The 19629-nt window shown below is 43.4% G+C and overlaps 1 protein-coding gene across 1 annotated transcript in view; it reads right to left on the bottom strand.

Annotated features, from left to right (window-relative positions):
- Positions 1-726: 726 nt before the first annotated feature.
- SOAT1 (sterol O-acyltransferase 1) overlaps positions 727-19629 on the bottom strand; it is a 49876-nt gene continuing 30973 nt past the window's right edge. Inside the window, exons 12-16 of the mRNA XM_066597392.1 lie at positions 19499-19596; positions 18248-18346; positions 17406-17541; positions 8415-8560; positions 727-7362 (exon numbers count right to left, since the gene is read on the bottom strand). Of these exons, the coding sequence (XP_066453489.1) occupies positions 7306-7362; positions 8415-8560; positions 17406-17541; positions 18248-18346; positions 19499-19596 (536 nt within the window). The 3' untranslated portion in view covers positions 727-7305. The remainder of the gene's footprint in view (positions 7363-8414; positions 8561-17405; positions 17542-18247; positions 18347-19498; positions 19597-19629) is intronic.

The raw sequence follows: 19629 nt of genomic DNA, 5'->3' as shown, positions 1-19629 counted from the left end.
GCCTTCCTGGACATTCCTGTCCTTAAGTACATCCAGCCATTGGATTCTTCCTAGGTTCATTAAAATCTGCCTTCCTAAATCTAACCTTGAGGTCTGAGTTTCTCAGGTCTTCCTCCCCTTTTTATCCAAAATTCAACGATATCACGATCACTGTCCCCTAAGGTCCCACCCTTACTTCCTCAACCATTTCTTCCCTGTTGGTAAGAATTATGTCAAAGAGAGTAGATCCCCTTTGTTTATCTTCTAAAAAGGTAGAAGAGAAAGCATTGTCAACAAGAGCCGATAAGAATTTGTTGGGAATCTCTCTCAGGTAAAAGTAAATGGATCCAACAAATGTCTGTATAATTAAAATCTCCCATAATCACCCTTTATACAAATTGACATATGGCCTGAGGTTGCCCTGCTAAATTTACTAAGCTAGGGCAGTCAACCCATTGACCCTATACCACAGCATCATGTCTAAATCCCTTGAAGGTCTCTCTTCTCTTACCGCTCACTATCTACAAAGATACAGACCGTTGCTGTGTTGATAGTCGTGTTGTGGGTTAAGTTTAAAGTTTTATTGTTCCGATTACCCTGGATGAGAGCCTTGGTTTCTGTATCTCTTTTGGGGGTGGGACTGAAAAGCTATTGTAACCAAAAGGTGTGACATACTACTGATGTATCCTTCCTTTTTCTATTTGTTCCGGAATATATGAAAATACCCAAAACATAAAACTACACATGTAGAAAAAAAATAAATCACATTTATTTGAAAATCTCCCTTTTCAACAAGTATTACAATATGCAGACTAAAACATGTTGGTTTACTGCACAGTTGTTAGATTCCAGCAGTTCCAGCTGACGACCAGCAGAGGTCGTGCTCACATATAGTCACCGTTCAGTGTAATGTTTGACAGTAATTGGATGCTTCTTATTAGATTGCAAAAAATAACTTAGAACAAAATCAACATTTGGATTAAATATTTAAGCAGCCTACAAAATACATTCCACTAACTTCTGGGAGGACAACCAAAAGTGAGTGCAAATTCGACAATTTTCTTGTAACTGAAGTCTCTGTTTACAGTAAATGGCTTGTGATTCGTTATTTACACAAATTATACATTTAAATATCATTTCCTTTTACAAGATGCAATGTATATTAAAAGGACGGAATAGAAAAATATCAAGATGGTCAACCTTGCCTGGCAGTGGCAGCCCATCAGAGGTATAACACAGCCGGACTACAGAAGGCATGCTACAACTACTGGTAAAGTATCAAGATACTTCAAGATGTCATGGTTCAAGCCATATCACAGCTCAAGATCCCAGTACCACATTGCAACATCTCTCAGCTCAATGCTTGGCGGTCACTAGCAGAAGAATTTCAAGATGGATGTCAAGAATCACTGTATGACTCAAGGTATTCATTGTGGCAGTCAACCTTATGCTATGGAAACTAAGTTAAACTTAGAAAGGGATTGTCCAAGTGCGAGGAAAGGTTAAAAACACACCACGATCCAAGCCTGTTATAGTAGTAAAATTAGGGGTGCTTACTCAGCGATCAAGTACTGCGGTCCCATCTGGCCTTTATGGTGGAACAGAAACCACCTGCCTGCTGCAGCCAATCAGAGGCCACAGCAGTCAGATGCTATGATGCCAGGAGAATGGCACCTGAGTGAGGATGGGGCAGGGGACAGGGAAGTACTCCTGCTTTTATTGTTTTAAACAGACCTGGATCGATTATTACAAAGTTACCTTGCACAAGGACAACCCCTTTAAACGGCACAGTCCCATGTAGCGGTCGTCACAGTAATGCAGCCATCAACCCTGCTGGTGATGCAGGTACATGCAGCTTGCTAATGACGTCTTCACTAGCTGCGAGTTGTTAATGGCTGCAGGTCTTGTCTATAACTGTGTGGTTATTAACAGCCTACAGCGAACATTTAATTGGTTTGAAAGCTGCATGCATTTTTGCATCACCACCATGCTTGTCAGCCACATTGCTGCTGCGACCCAGCAGCGCAGTGACTACTACATGACACCCGTGCCTTTACGGACATCCATGCACCCAAGGGAGGTACAATTCAGAAGGGCAGCAGTTAATAAATATTTATTTCCTTTAAGAGCAGCTAATTTTACTACAACCAGTCGATCACTTGTGGATGTGGCTGTTGGCATCCAATGGTTCATGCTGAGCAGAGCCAACGTGAAATTTCTAGGTTTGCACAGTATGCAGTACATAAGCATTTCTGCGCCACTAGCAGGCAGTATTACATATCTCAGCCAAGGAGCAACTATGAGTGAGATGTAACTACCACCAAGTGGCCACAGCTTCCCAGCGCTGTCACCTTATAGTGCATACATATTACACAGCACTTTATATAGGGCTCTGTCCCCGTTGGGGCTCACAATTTGTTTTGAGTCACAGTTCAGCATGTTCTGCATACCTGCTGTGCAAAGAAGTGAAAAGAAAGTACTATTTCACTTACCAGGCAAGACGCAGCGGCCAATGATGTCTGTGTCAATGTAAATCCGTCTGTGCATAATGATGTAGTATACAAAAGTCTGATATTTGACTATATAGACGTATACTACACATGAAAGTAGCATGTATTCATGTGTGCATGCCTGCATATATTGTACACGCATCGTGTTTCCCTGAAAATAAGACACTGTCCTATTTTTTTGGGGCCCAAAAAGGGCACAGGGTCTTAATTTTTTTTTTTTTTGGGGGGGGGCCTTGTACTTACCTGGTCCCGGACGTCCCGATGCCTTCCAATGGCCAATGGTGTCTGGCAGCGGCACGGCGTCCTAGTCCCACAGATGCCTTCTGCTGGCGACGGGGCTTTGAATACCCCGCCTCCAGAAAAGCGAGCGTTGTAATTGGCTAAATCGAGCGCTGGTAGACAATCAAAGCCGGCGCTCGATTAGCCAATCACAGCGGTTGCTTTGCTGGAGGAGGGGGAATTCAAAGTCCCATCGCCAGCAGAAGGCTGCTGTGAGTCAGAGGACGACACCGTGTTGCTGCAGGAGACCATCGGGACGCAGTGGACCATGTAAGTGTTGATTTTTTTTGTGTGTGGGGGGCACCCAAAATAGGTCCGTTTTTCAGGGGAGGCCTCATTTCAGGCCTCCCCCGAAAACCCAATAGGTCCTACCCCGATAGTAAGACCTATTTTTGGGGAAACACGGTAGTAGTAAATGAGAAAACATATGTGTGGCTGTCTGTAGTATGTGTGTATGTGTAAGTAGTCAGTGTATGTGTTGGTACGTCTTAGTAGGCAATGAGCGAGTATATGTGCAAGCATGTCTGTATAAGTGTTCTCATCTGTATGTAGACGGTGTACATCTATGTGCCTGTATGTACCTTAGCCGTTTCTACTTGGGTGCTGTAATATCAGTAGCACTGACACAAGACATTTAAGAGGGTTTTCCCATCGGAGACTTTCATGGCATAACCACGGAATACACCATGGAAGTTTGATAGAAGCAGGTCCCATCTCCGGAGCCCATACCAAGCTCTAGTTCCAACCCCGGGAAGATCTGGGCTTAAAAATAACCCTCCAGTCCTGGACAAAGATGGCCGCATTGGCTTCTCTGACTACATGATGCACACTGTGTATTAGCATGCATTGGTAGTGCAAGACACTATACACTTCTGACTGGCCAGAACTGCTCACATGTGCAGCACTGGCCAATCAAAGTAGCTGTAGGGTCCGGCGGTGCAGCCATCTTTGTTTGTCTAGGACTGTCGGTCATGTTACTGAAATAGCATAGCACCATAGCAGCTGCTTTCCCAAGTCCAACAGAAATCACTGGGAGTTAGAGGAAGAGTGTAGCCCAAAAAGCTTTGCCATTTCTGTGGCTCCAGAGTTATATGCCTATTGGTATGCCATAAAAGTCTCAGATGAGAATACCCCTTTAAATTTGTAAGACTGGGGTATATTCAATCCCAGGCTTAGGGCAGCATGAACTGAAACCAAGGATGTTTCTCTCATAGGTAACGACGCCAAGACTCTTCTCTGATCCATACCATTGAGGCCAATAGATAACTATGGTAGGTCTTACTGGTTGACGCTTTCCTTCTGTTGAGCAATCGCTGTACATTGTACTATACATTCCAATATCAAAACTAATTATTCCCTGTCTTCACTAGGGAAGTAACCAAACACAATGTCACTTGTAGCAGCACATGGATGTTGTGTTCATCAATGCAATGACTGGCACATTAAGCACGGGCTCTTTCCTTCTTAAAGCAACCCACCAGTTTTGGTACAAGTCTGTCCCGGGACCGGAGGTGGAAGTGGTCTACAGTCTCTCCAAACAACCGGTTGCAGGTCTCATTTTTGGCCATCCAAGATGGGTGATGCAATCTTCAGACTACCTAATCCCCACAATGCATTGATAGTGTTAGACTATCCGATTGGCGAGAGCTGCTCAGGTAATCAGCCCTGGCTAATCAGAGATCAGTGTGCATTAGGCAGTGAGAAAATTGCTGCGGGACAACTGAAATCAGGTCATGAACCTGCGTATTGGAAGGACAGCCGAGAACAACTGCCCATAGTATACCCCCTGCCACCTCCGGTGCCGGGACAGAATTTTGACCTGAAACCAGATGGTCATTTTAAATATCCCACAGTCTGCACTTCTAGCAGTCTGCTGGGTAACACTGTAAAAACTGCAGCTACTACAAAGAAGTCTTAAGAACAAGGCACATGGGCAACTGGCTGCCAAGTTTTCATGGTACGGAATATGACACTGTAGTACATACACTGAAGCACATAGACAACACAATAAAAGCGGCAGTGCACATCAATCATGTCATGTAAAGGTCTCCTATAAATCCATGGTCAGGGACGGACCACTGAAGAAGGTCTTCTGAATGTGGCATCTTACAGAGGAGACAACCCTCTTCTGTCGTTGTAGACTGGTGAGTTTCCCATCTGTGTGTACCATTAGCAGTATGTACCAAACCGCATCCACTTGACTCTTGGCTTAATACAAACAAGTCCTCCATTTTGGTCTAACCTTGTGCAATAGTTGTGCCATCATCCTAACGGCAAAGAATAAGTTAAATAGTAATTGTCCCTTATCTTCTCAAGGCCATTCATTGCACTCCAATGCCCAAAAACCTACATGCTGCAGAACGGCAATACTGAGAATGCAAGTTCACTTACCGCTACTGTGTTACACTAAGAATTGTATTACAGTCAACGAGAAGATCAACAGATTCTTCACAGCTTTAGTGATGGACGAGCAGAGAGATAGGAGATAAAGCAGCCATAGCTGGCATCAGAGAGAGGGATTGGCAGAAGAGCAAATAGGGGATTAGGACAGAATCCAAAGACAATTTGGTGTGTCAGGATTATCCCGAAAATTGAGGCACAACTTGCATCTCAAATGCCAATGTGAGAGACAAGCTTCAGTATGGCACACAGATAAATAGTTCTGACTTGTAGGGTATGTTCACGTTTCAGACTTCATTAAAAAAAATTATATATTTTTTTTTAAGGTGTGAATGATATGTATTGTGTGCTCTGAAATATCTGCAGAACAGCCAAGGACGGGGTTCTTCTGTTTTTAGTTCAGGTAGAAGAAATGGAAGGGGAAGAAGAAAAAAAAAAAAAAAAAAAGGGACAAGCCGAGGATCAGCCTCATTGAGGCCGATGGGGTCAATCGCTGTAATCTGTCTCTATGGGATGTGTGTTAACATATCCTTATTCAGGCCAGTAGACATTTCTGCCCAGAACACCAGTTATTACATTGGTACTGCGACAGGACTGACCATTCTTTGGCACAACCTATAAGCCAGATCTAGAGACAGTCATTTACTCTAAAGCAAACTATCGTTTTGTTTAGTCAACTGAATCTCCTTTCTGCAACATTGAAGTCAATGTAGATATTCTATCAAAGTCATTGCTACATTTTCGCACTGTGCCAACATCTCAGCACAAAGACTTTGTAACTTTTGGCGTTGCAAACACTTTGTGACATAGTTTCTAATTCTTGAGATAAGAGTGAGTTATCGCCAAGCTCTGAATGGACACACATCTTATCAAAATCCTCTATACGGGCCGACAGTCGGGTAAATGACTGCACGAGCGCCAACGGCACCGCTACAGGTCGTTAGCACTCGTGCAGAGCTTTTACACGAAAGGACTTCAACATTGGATTGCTTCACCTTCATTTTAATTAATTTTGAGCAATAGTCTAGTGTAAACGGCCCGTAGCACAGGACGGCTGCTAGGTGCTGAAGCGCTCAACACCGTCTCAACATTTATTATGCCTGCGCTTTCACAAAGAAGCAGCGATCGCTCACTGAATGGAGACGGACCGGCTGGGGATCTCTTCCAGCCATCATCCATAGATGAATAACTGCTGGTATAAACGGTCCGACAGTCAATCATTTTCTAGCTCAACTGAAGCAAGAGGGACAAGTGAGCAATTCTCGCTTATCTGTCCAATCGGGTCCGGTGTTTACACAAGCCAACAGTGGCCTGTAATCTCTAGTTGGCGACCATTCTGCCAACTATCGCCTACTGTAGGTCTACGCTTAGGCCATATCCAGACTGCTGTGCCTGATATACCGTCTGTGCGAGTTACTAAAAGTGAAAGTTACCCCAGAAAACTCCAAGTTAGATGCTTGAGAACAATAACGTCATACAGGACCATAATCCATGAGCGTTACGAATTTGGGTTCTTTCTAACTTGAACAGAGAAGGCTAGGATAGAAGGGTATAGAAGTCAGAAAAAAATCTTTGGTTATTTAACTGAAGGGTGGAAGGATGTTACAAGTCTCACTATTGCTTAGTAATGCAGCATTAGCTTCAGTGAGGCATCGGGAACAGTAGGGACCGCTCACAGTCCTATTTATGCCTTGCTGGCTTCAAAAAGGAATACATTCAGTAATACATTGTGCAAAAGGCATTAGAACGTCAGTCTGCAGAGTGTTGCCTATTAATGTCAAAGTCCTGCTTGATGTGCACAACTGATAAGTATTACAAGGACGCTTTAGATCAATGCCATAAAGAAAGGGAAGAATCGGAGGCTCCGGGATCACGCAGAGAGCTTCCACTGTAAACCATATCACTTACGGAAAAGAATGGGGAACAGAAAGAATGATCCGGGATGTATCCTTCGCTGGTGTTCGTGTTCAGGACTTGTTGGCTGGCTATACAAGAGAAAACGTAGCTCGATTCCTTTCCAAAATCTGTCGTCACGGACCACAGACTAAAGAATAAAAAAATATTGGTAACAAGGCGAGGAAGTCAGTCGCTTCAGCATCAGAACTCTGGCACCGCAGTTTTTGCAAGTTTATGGTTTTTACTCCTCAACGTGGCAGGTCCAAGAGCGCGGCTTCAAGTAGTCCAGAAACGTGGGCTGCAAGACAAACATCAGCACACTTCAGGTCTGTCTGCAGGCAAGCGTAAAACAAAATCCTACTCTTACACCAATGCCTTAACACACACATACCCACCCACCCCCACCCCCACACGGCCCTTTAACATGGTCACAATAATCAGTTGAACGAAGGCTCTTCCGATTATTGCCCAGTATGGAGCAGGTGCCGCCCAGCTAATCATGCCTATTACAAGGCTGTAAAAATCACCGTTGTCAGCAGCACTTCTTCCCATTTCAACAGGGGAGGTACAGCCAGCAATACAGAAGGTGCATGGGAGATGAACAGTCGTATTAATGAGCATCAGTTTGCATCATCCAGTGTGAAGGCCCTTTAACCCCTTCCAACCCACTGTGACGTCTTAAGACATTATGATTTAAGGCTGTGCAGCCCTGATGTTCGAAGACGTCCATCGGGGTTCACTTACTGTATATTGCCAGCCTCTTTGTTGTTGGAGCCTATCCAACGTGTCACCTCATGCAGTACTGGCTTTAGCCAGCAGATAGTGCCGTTGTATAACAGCAGAAAGAGTAAGCCCCCTAGGAAAACCAGGATACAAATTGGATTGGAAAGGGTTAAAACAATATAACAAAATACATTATGTGGCTCAAAAGGTGAGGGAAAGGGGAGTCTCGGGAGTGGTTTAATACTCATTAGACCTCCCTTTCCAGCACGGTGTCCTTGCTACGTTGGCGAGCGCTAACAGCTTGCCTCTTTTTGCGCACGTCTCCTATTCATCTCTGCCAGAGGTGAGTGCACAGAAAGAGTCACTCAGCTGACATGCACCAACTCTGCAGGGACACAGCGCTAAAACGGGGCACCTGGTGAGTATAAAACAGCTCCCGGGACTCCCCGTTCGCTTACCTTTGAGCCCATAATGTAATTTATGGGACTTAAAGCTGATGAAAGCTTCCCTTTAATATGGCCAGCAAAAAAAGACCTTAAAACATCAACAACTATTACTAAAAATGACTAGAGAATTATACACTCATCTCCAAGCTTTCATTTAGCTTAAAGGTGGAAAGCAACTCACATCGCTGAGTGAACAGTGACGCTGGGCGTACCACTCCTGAGAGTAAAGGCACAGCATGACCCCTTGTCCCAAAAACAGGGATGTCCACATGATCACATTCCATATGGGACCTCTCCGCCGGTCATGAAGAATGAAGTTAAAGATCACTGCAATGAAAACAAGATATCACATGGTAAGTGAGAAAGTAAACAGGTGAGCTTATCTACCAAACAAGAAATACTCTCATAGAAATCATGGGGCAGATCTGTAATTTAGTGTGATTGTTCTCAGTAAGAGAAACCAAGTAATCTTGTAGATATGATAGCTTTTAATGGCTAACAAAAATACATGATGTTATAGCAAGCTTTCGGGTCTCCTATGGACCCTTTATTAGGCTAAATTAAACAGATTTGCTTTAACCAATTAAGGACCAAAAATGTTTTAAAGATGTATAGTCTTTAATAAATTTAAAAAAAAATTAAAAAACAGAAATTTTGGGGCGGAGCCTGGCCGGAGATGTAGATAGTCGCATCTCAGAGTAGCTCCTGCAAGATCCGACATTCCCATCCTGTTAACGGGACCCAGAGACGCCGAAAGGCAATCAAAAAGCAGCGGAGGCACAGTAGCAAGCTCCGGAGACAGAACAGACAGCAGCAGAGTTAATGGTGCGAGGCAAGGAGCGGGGGAAGGCAGATGAAGCCGGCGGCAGGCAGAAACAACATGGCGCCGGAGGGAGGGAGCCGAGAACGCTCATACCGCGGCCCAGCACAAACAGTGCAGACACAGCATGTAAACTGGCAAGGTATGCCAGGGAGGAGGGGGGCAGAAAACAGGACTCCATAAGCCCAAAACAACAGAGGGGAGAGCGGGAGAGCCCACAGAGAACCACACAAACGGAGGGAGCAGGAGGGGAGGAAGAAGCTGCAGACACAGTACATGCAGAAAGTGTAAGTCAAAAGGAAAGAACAGACAAAGCAAACACAACAACAGACCCTGCTAAACACAGCAAGGACAAGGAAAAACAAAATAGTCTACATGCTGTACAAGATCATGCTGGAAATAAGCAGGAAGTCACAAGTCAGGCAGACAACCCCAACTACAAAAATAAAGGTGCAAACAGTGTCAATCCAGACGAACACTACACAGAAGACAGCATGAATAATGCAAGCAGCCCAGGCATATGCACGCACAGCGAAAATCACGCAGACACCTCAGAAAGCACTATACGAGACACCTCCCAAAGTGCAGAAGATGCCGCCAAAAAAGATCAAAGGCAGGAGGACGAAAGGTGCGCCAGGGAGCCTACGTTGAAAGAAATATTCAGCGAAATCACTAAAGGCAACGCATCACTGAACAACCTTAATATGCAGATGGGGGCGATGCAAAGTAATGTAAACCTGCTACGGCAAGATATGAGGAAAATATCAGAGCGTCTGACAGAAACTGAACAACGTATAAGCGACGTAGAAGACGCAATACAGCCGATGCAGCGAGACGTGGAAAAAAATCTGCATGACATACAATATCTACAGAACAAGGTAGACGACCTAGAAAATAGGTCAAGAAGGAACAACGTGCGGATTGTGGGCCTCCCAGAAAAGACGGAAGGAAGAAACCCGGCAGAATTTTTTGAAACATGGCTGCCCGAACTGTTCGGAAGAAACACTCTAACTGCAATGTTTGCAGTCGAAAGAGCCCACCGTGTACCGACACGACCCCTCCCCCTGGGGGCTCCAGCCAGACCGATACTCATCAAAGTACTGCATTACAGAGACCGTGATACCATACTCCAAAAGGCCCGCGAAAAGGGTGAAATCCAATATAATGGCGCGAAAGTCTCCTTCTATCCAGATTTCTCCACGGAAATACAAAAGAAGCGAGCAACATTTGTAGAAATAAAAAGACGACTGCGAAACCTACAAGTGCCCTACGGGATGCTGTACCCGGCTAAACTGAGAGTGGCGGCGCTGGGCACGACACAATTCTTTGAAAACCCAAAAGATGCAGGTGCCTGGATAGATCAAAATGAAGAACAGATCCGGAGGGGAAGATCGCCGTGCAAGACACCATGAAGAGGCTGCACCTAAAGAAACGTTCATGCAAAGGGAACCGAAAATTTCTGAAAGGAGCTCCTGGGACGACAGGATGCATCGCGTAGGAGAATGGAGGACTGGTACCCCGATCCGATGAGACAACGGATCAGTGAGTTACATGTTGGGGGTGTCTGTTGTTTGGTCTCTCTCTCGCATATTAGGGGAATATTAGATAAGATAAAGTTAAAAGGGATAAGGTTAAACGATAGAAAAATGATTCAGGGTGGGATAAGGGGAAGAAATGTCAACGTAAATGTACAAATGATAAATGTGTTGCAAATAACGAAAATATGTATAGTAAATGTGGATAAATGTCTGTACTGGGGGATGTGGGGGACCAAACCAAAATGTTACTGGAGAAGCCCTATGCGGAGAACAAACAGTAATACACATACACATATACGGGGCGACACGGGCGAGACACAAATACAGAGATGGGGACCCTCCCAGTGCGACTCACTCATAAAAACAAAAAGGGGTGGAGGCGCCCAGAAAATAATAACCCTGCGGAAAACAAAAAACAAGGAAAATGGGTAGTAGGATAAGGGTCGTATCGTGGAACGTGAGAGGTATGAGTGACCAGACAAAACGATCAGCAGTACTGCAAGTCATCAAGGAACAAGGCCCGGCTATTATATGCTTGCAGGAAACACATTTATCAAAAGAAAATACGGACACGTTCAAAATAGGGGGGATGGGTCAGAGCTTCCACTCCACACACACGAGGTACTCCAGGGGGGTCAGCATAGTGATACACAGAAATATACCGTTTAAATGTCTCTCACGAAAAATTGACCCAGAAGGCCGCTTTATATGCCTACACTGCAGAATCTACAACTACACATGCATTATAGCTTCAGTATATATCCCGCCACCATATAATAACATGATAATGAGGCAAGTTATAGGATTCATAACAGATAAACCGGACATTCCAGTCCTTATCATAGGCGACTTTAATTCGGTCATTAACCCTGCACAGGACAGACTAAGGGCAGGAAACGCAAACGAAGAAAGGAACCTGACACCACTAGGTAAACTAATAAACGAGATATCATTGATAGACATATGGAGAACATGGCACCCCACAAACAAACAATACTCCTGCTACTCATCCACATACCAATGCTTATCTAGAATAGACCTAGCAGTGGGGAATATTCAGATATATAGAGATATAACCTCGATAGAATATCTACCAAGAGTTGTTTCTGACCACTCCATCCTACGTCTGGACATACAGCACAGTAACACTGTGAGTCATTCCCAAAAAAGATGGAATCTGAACTCGCACTGGCTAAACATATTAAACAAGGAAATAGTGAAAAAAACACTAGAGGAATACTTCATATTAAATAAGGATACCACAAGTATGACGATTTGCTGGGAGGCCATGAAGGCATATATGAGGGGGGTATACATACAGCAAATCACACAGGCAAAAAAAGGACATAGAGAAAGAGGGCAAAAAATACGAGACAAACTAAAAGAATCAGAAGAAAATTACATAAAAGAGAAAACTATAACAACACTCAACCTATGGAAACAGGCCCAAGAGGCCCTTAATAAATACGTCCTAGAAACGGCAGCCACTAAAAATGGGTTCAGGAAACAGACATATTATGAGGAGGGAGAAAAAACAGGACATATGCTGGCAGTTATAGCCCGAGCACAAACTAGCCCCACATACATCATTGAACTAAAAGACGCACAAGGCGAGATAGTCAGGGACGCAACATCCATAAGAGAGATTGCACGGGAATTTTACTCCTCTCTGTATTCCTCGAAACTGGAAAAAACGGTAGAACAAATCGAGGAATACTTGGCGGATATAAGAACACATAAATTGACGGCGGAACAGACAGAGTTTCTAGATGCACCAATAGACTTGGAGGAGATGCAAGAGGCAGTAAAAGATATGCAAAATAACAAGGCCCCAGGGGAGGATGGTTTCCCAATAGAGTTTTACAAACATGCAGACACTATTACCACAACTCCTGGAGACATGGGCGGGGGCGGAAAAGGAAGGGGAACTACCACAAACAATGCGAAAAGCAAAAATAATAATTCTGTTAAAACCAGAAAAGGACCCCCTGTTGATGGACTCGTATAGGCCGATATCGCTGTTAAACGCGGATGTCAAAATTATAGCAAAAGTTTTAGCCAAGCGGCTATCACAAGTGGCATCCACCTTGGTGCATCCAGACCAGAGTGGGTTTATACCAGCAAGATCAACGGCTACGAACATCCGTAGAGTATTTCTAAACCTACAAATACCCGTAGATAATACCGGAGACAGAATCATATGCTCACTGGACGCGGCCAAGGCGTTTGATAGCGTTGAGTGGCAATACCTGTGGAAGGTACTAGAAAAAATGGGCTGTGGCCCAATATTTGTGAGACGAGTAAAACTCCTATATGCTAGAGCGGAGGCGGATGTGTCCATCAACGGGGGGTCATCAGAAACATTCCCACTACATAGAGGGACAAGGCAGGGATGCCCACTATCGCCACTCCTGTTTGCACTTGCAATAGAGCCCCTAGCATGCAAAATTCGGTCACACCAGGAAATAGTGGGATTCATAAGAGGAAACATGGAGGAGAAAATCGCTTTGTATGCAGACGACATGTTATTATTTTTAGGGGACAGGGAAAAATCTTTAGAAACCACGATGCAAACAATAAAAGAATTTGGAGCCTTCTCAGGACTCGCTATCAATTGGACCAAATCCGAAATACTATCAATAGACACCCCAGACATGCAAGTTGCCAACAGAGAATTAACCCTGAAATGCACCCCAACAATTAAATATCTGGGAGTTAAAATTACGAAAGAGGTCAGTGAGTACGGGAAAATAAACCTGGAACCACTTATGGAAAAATGGAAACAAAAACTTCACATATGGAAAAAACTACCCATGACAATCATAGGAAGAGTGAATCTTATAAAAATGATATGGATGCCCCAATTACTGTATCTAATACACAACTCCCCACACTGGATAACACAAAAATTTTTCCACAAGGCCAAGGGACTGTTTAGAGAACTCATATGGGGAGGGAAGACACCTAGGATAAAATTAGAACTGCTATACAATTCAAAAGAAAAGGGAGGATTAGCCTTGCCCAATCCGTTCTCGTACTTCATGGCCTCCCAGCTGCAACATCTCAGGGGATGGGAGACAGAAGAAACACACGACGCTAGTTTCAGAATCCTTAAAAATCTCTTTAACGGATCACATTTGTTTGAAACCCTGGAACGTGGAGCGTTTAAAAAAAACGGTCAAAGTGCCCCCACGCTATTATTGATACATAAAATATGGTGGAAGACCAGAAACATGCTTGATATAAAAAACTGCACACAACATACCCCCATATGGAATAACCCGCACCTGCCAGAAGTCAACAAGCTAAAAGGATTCCAAGGGTGGAAAGACAGGGGAGTTAGGAGAATGGACCAGATACTGGAGGGGGGGGGGGGGGGGAACTAAAAACCTTCGAGCAGTTAAGGCAAAACCACGACATCCCCAATAGTGACTTACAAATATCTGCAACTTAGACACGCTATACAAGCGGAAAAAAACACGGCGGAAATAACAATGGTAATAAATATAGTAGCGGACATAATAGGAAAAGCCACCACCACAGCGGGGAAAATATCTGTACTATATTCCCATATACAGGACACGGTCAATGCACACAACCCGTTATCAACAAGAGCAAAATGGGAGGCAGACATAGGGCCCATTGAGGAGTCGCACTGGGAGGAAATCCTACAAATGACACCCAAGCTATCTCTGAGCGAATCACACAGAGTCTCACAAATATTTCTAATACACAGAGTGTACCGCACCCCGGCCTTCTTACACAATATAGGAATGAGAACCTCCCCGATATGTGTAAGGTGCAAAACCCACACGGCGGACCTAATCCACATGCTATGGCGTTGTCCGAAATTGCACAGATATTGGATGGGAATAAGAAATGCAATTAACGCGGCATTTGGCATACGTATGGACTTTACACCATACGTGTGCATTCTGGGATACATACAGGATCTAACATTAGATGATCATGAAAAACTAGCGGTAGCCAGACTATTGTATATAGCCAGAAAAACAATAGCCCAGCGCTGGTTGGACGAAGAACCACCCACGCTGGGAGAATTCAAAAATAAGGTCAACCAAATTTTACCGTGGGAAAGGAGTATTTACACTAAGCGTAAGACCAGTCAAAAATATCAGGACATATGGCTGAGATGGATACACGCCCAGAGCAGTAATGTTGGATCAAATACATAGGGAGTGGTGAGCCGTGTGGGGAGGCACCAGTAAACCGGGGATTTACTAAGACATAACAACGTATGTAATGGATATATATAAAGTTTATTGGGAAATGTAGAACAAATTACAGACTCGATATACAATAAAATAAAGTGGTAAGGAGTAATAGGGAAAAGTTAAGAAAGGAGGGATTGGAGAGAGAGAGACCGGGCAACGGGCAAAAGAAATATGACCCCCCCCTCGAATGCAACAAAAAATCTAACCCTGAATCAATAAAAGAAAACAGCAAGAAGATAAGCAACACGAAGACCAAAGAAGAAAACAAATATACGTTACAAGAACTGTTATTATTGTTTACGACACAACACTGTGTTCATTCAGAGACAGTTTACCCAAAGAACAGAACGTTGAGAGAGAGATCTTAGGGGGGATGGGGGAGGGAGGGGGGTGAGGGGAAGGGGGTGGGTGAGAGGGGGAGGGGGAGGGGGAGGGAGGGGAAACCAAAGATTTGTTAAAAAAAAATGTTTTAAAATATGCAAAAGGTGAAAAAGTTTAATAAAAAATACTTTAATTAAAAAAAAAAAAACAGAAATTTTCATTTTTGCTTTTTTAGTAGCTATAACTTCTTTCTTTTTGTCAACACGGCTGTATGAGGCTTGTTTTTCACAGGAAGTGCTATATTTTCAAAAGTAGTTCTATTTATTGTACCATATAATGTATTGAAAAACTTTGAAATTTTTAAGAGGGATGACAACAAAAAAAAATAAATAAAAAACAGACAATTCCGTCATTGTTTTTTGGACTTTGCTTTTATTGTGTTTACGGAATAGCAAAAACGGCCTGCTAACACCGAATTTATATAGTGTTTTATTACTTATACATTATAAAAACTTCTAAGAACTTTGCTTCCGTCACCCTATATTTTTTTCCCCTTCATGGCTGAGTGAGCACTTTTTTTTTGCAGGATGTCTTGCAGTTTTCATTAGTACCATTTTGGGGTATATAAGACTCTGATCACTTATTTATTTATTTTTAAAGGATAATGGGTGCTCAAAAATTTTTTTTTTAAAAAGCCACAGTGTAAAATTATATATTTTAATAGAATAAGTATACTTAGTATTGCTGTGTATGTAAAAAACTTTTTCTATTTTTCATGCTCAAATTGTTTTTTCTTAAAAAAAAAAAAAAAAAAAAAAAAAAATTAAAATTATATATACCGTATATTCCGGCATATAAGACGACCCCTAATTTTCGTCTTATATGCCAGGAATACAGTGTGAAAAGAATACTCACCTCCAGCGGCGCTGCTGCAGGCTCTCGCTCCGCCGTGCACGCCGGCAGAGCATTGCTTTCTGCAAGCTGGGCTTGAATGCCCCACCTCCAGAAAGCTAATGCTCTGATTGGCTAACTCAGGTGGCGTCAGTCAATGAAAGTCGGGGGAGAGACAGCCTGCAGCAGCGCCGCGGAAGGAAAGTATTCATTTTTTTTTTTCGGACAACTGTATACCCGGCGTATAAGACGACCCCCGACTGCAGAGCAGATTTTTCGGGGTTAAAAGGTCATCTTATACACTGGAATATATATATATATTATATATATATTCTTAAAAACTATATATATCTTATTTAACCCATCCAGGGGGCTTGAAGTTGCAGCAGTTTGGTAACTTCCAGAATATTGTATTTTTAGAGATAGTCCTTTAACCCCTATTACAGGCAGAACTTTATAGACTAATACATGGCAGACCTGGGTGCCCTTCTTGAGACTCAGGGCTGCCATGTGAAGCAATCGGCATCCCACAATTGTGTTGTGGGGAGCAAAAGGTTGCCGTCCAGCTTGCGGCTTAGATGCGCTGTCAACTTTTAGAGCAGAATCTAAACGGTTAACAGCATTGGCTCCTATTGCTACAGTTGGAAGCAAATGCCAGCTGTCAGAAACAGCCAGCACCTGCCAGGTATGAGTAGGCCCAGCTCCTGACCCCACTCCATATGACACCTGCAACCATCCACCGTATATTTAAGGTGGGTGGTCCTTAAGAGCTTTAAAAAAATGAAGTCTCCCTGAACCTACTGATACTTGCCAAATACATATGGAAAACCTGACACACCAATCTTTTGCCAACAAGAAATACTCATGAGAGCCAGGGCTGGGGAGTCAGTAAGCCAAACCTCCGACTCAGACTCCAACCCCTTCATATAGGACGCATGTTTAGTGAAAAAATTTACTATATTAAAATGGTAAAAATCAGGCTTTTCTTCACCATTATGAAAAAAAATAGTAAAGCTACAGGCCATATCCTAGTTATCAATGTTTTGGTTAAATAGGGGCTTAGATGAATAGAACATTTCAAAAACTTTCCTATATTCATATGGAAGGAAGTATGCAACAAATTCTACACTGAATTAATGGTTTTATCCATTTATAAGCTGAAGTCAGTAGATTTTTACCAACTCCACCAAAGTGGGACTAACTCCACAGCTCCGAGAACCATTGGAAGTTGTCCACAAGAATGGGACAACCACTGATCATACAGGTTAGCTGAATATGATCAGTGAAGCTTCCATCGTTTGCTCAGGCGCACCCGCTGCTGTGCGACAAGTTGGCGACTGCTCTTCTTGAAGATTAGTAATACTTACTGCCAAAGCCAGCGAACAGGATGAACATAACTGGGTAAAAGAATCCAAAGCAGATCCCCAGGGCATACTCATGGACCACGGCAGAAACTATGAACACGGACAACATGGCAGCCGCTTTAAACCTCCTGCCAAAGAACTGGAAAAGGAAATAAAGAATGTCAAACTAATCATAGATACAAATAAATAGTGACAGACAATGAGAAGCCAACCAAAAACATGCCAAAGTGTTACGTACTACTGATAATACATAAAACATATAATACTAATGTATGCAGTTACAACTATATCTGTGCATGTGATGAGGCCAGGAACTAAGGCTCTGTTCACATCTGCAATGTAACTGTATGCAATGCCAGATCCATCACACAGCAGGACAACAGGCACCAAGAGGTGCAAAGAAGACCCCACTGACTTAATGAGGTCTAGAAGTTACGGTTTCTGCCTTCAAAAAATTTTTTAGGAATTCTGACTGAACTGATGCAGATATGAACACAGCCGTGAAGAATAACTGCACTTTTGATATGTCATAGCGACTCTTTAGCAGTTTTGATCAGCGGGGTTCTGAGTGCCAAGTTCCCTCCACACTGATCAATGAAATTATCTTCTTGGCAGAAGTGTATGAGCCTGGGGGGGGGGGGGGAAATAAATAAATAAATCATAGCCAAAAGGGTAAAGCTTTCAGGTGAACACTTCTGCCTCTTAATTTCAGTGAACAATAGGCACTCAGCATCCAGACCCCCCACTGATCACACCCACTAGGACAAGGTCAAAGGTTATCCAAGAGTGCGCTTAGTCTTTAACATTTTCTACTAACTAGAAGATGGGAAGGTTTGGCATCTCACCCAGACGAAGTCCCGATAAGCATAGTAGTAGAGCCAATCATGTACAACCACATTCCAGGTACGGTAGTAGTTTGCAAATGACGTGGAGTTCCACCAATCCTGAAAATAAGACAGATCATGCAGTGATAAAAGTTATGGCAAAATGATGAATTTGTAAAATGTGAAGAGGTACTCATTAAAGGAAACTGCAGATACCAACAAACTGATCAAAGTCTCAAAGACAGAATGAAGACAAGTAGAATTTACTTTTTCCATCAAAGATTAGCATTAACACCTCCTGTTGGATACATTATTAAAGTAGAACTGTACTTTGTTATATCATAGGGACACATCACAAGTTTGGATCACTGGGGGTCCGGATGCAGAGAACCCTACCAATCGTTGGATGAGCAAATCAGCCGTTTCGTTCTAAGCAACGTCACTGGTTGCTAGATGAAGACAGGCCCATAGACTTACTATTAGGCCATCTTCAGCTTACAAGCAGTGATAATGCTAGCCTAACGTTCCAGCCATCATAGGTCCCAGCATTCAGTGATCAAAACATTTGACATGTCCAAAGTTTGTGAAAAGCAGAGTTAACAGTATACATAGCTAAACACAAGAACAACAACATTACACACTGCGCTTTATTCAAATAGCAAAATCCTATTAAATAGTTAAAGGGGTTGTCCCGAGGCAGCAAGTGGGTCTGTACACTTCTGCATGGCCATAATAATGCACTTTGTAATGTACATTGTGCATTAATTATGAGCCATGCAGAAGTTATAAAAAGTTTTATACTTACCTGTTCCGTTGCTGGCGTCCTCGTCTCCATGGTGCCGACTAATTTTCGCCCTCCGATGGCCAAATTAGCCGCGCTTGCGCAGTCCGGGTCTTCTGCAGTCTTCTATGGGGCTCCGTGTAGCTCCGTGTAGCTCCGCCCCGTCACGTGCCGATTCCAGCCAATCAGGAGGCTGGAATCGGCAATGGACCGCACAGAAGAGCTGCGGTCCACGGAGGAAGAGGCCATCTTCAGCGGTGAGTAGAGAAGTCACCGGAGCGCGGGGATTCAGGTAAGCGCTCCGGTGAGCTTTCTTTACCTCCCTGCATCGGGGTTGTCTCGCGCCGAACGGGGGGGGGGTTGAAAAAAAAAAAAACCCGTTTCGGCGCGGGACAACCCCTTTAACAACTCTCCTCAAGATCACATGAAAGTTCTTCACAGCCCACGAATGTTAAAATGACACCTTAAAAGTACTAAATATCTGCCTTTACCTTGTAGAACATTCGGTCAGCAAAACGGAGCATCTCAGCAAAAGCATTGAGCCAGCAATGCAGAAAAGCAAAGAAGGCCAGAAAGAGTATGAGTACACCTGGTTACAGAGAAAGAACATACATCAATACAA

This window comes from Eleutherodactylus coqui, chromosome 3 (assembly GCF_035609145.1).
Source record: "Eleutherodactylus coqui strain aEleCoq1 chromosome 3, aEleCoq1.hap1, whole genome shotgun sequence".
Taxonomy (NCBI): Eukaryota; Metazoa; Chordata; class Amphibia; order Anura; family Eleutherodactylidae; genus Eleutherodactylus; species Eleutherodactylus coqui.
This window is presented reverse-complemented; position numbering and strand designations above follow the sequence as displayed.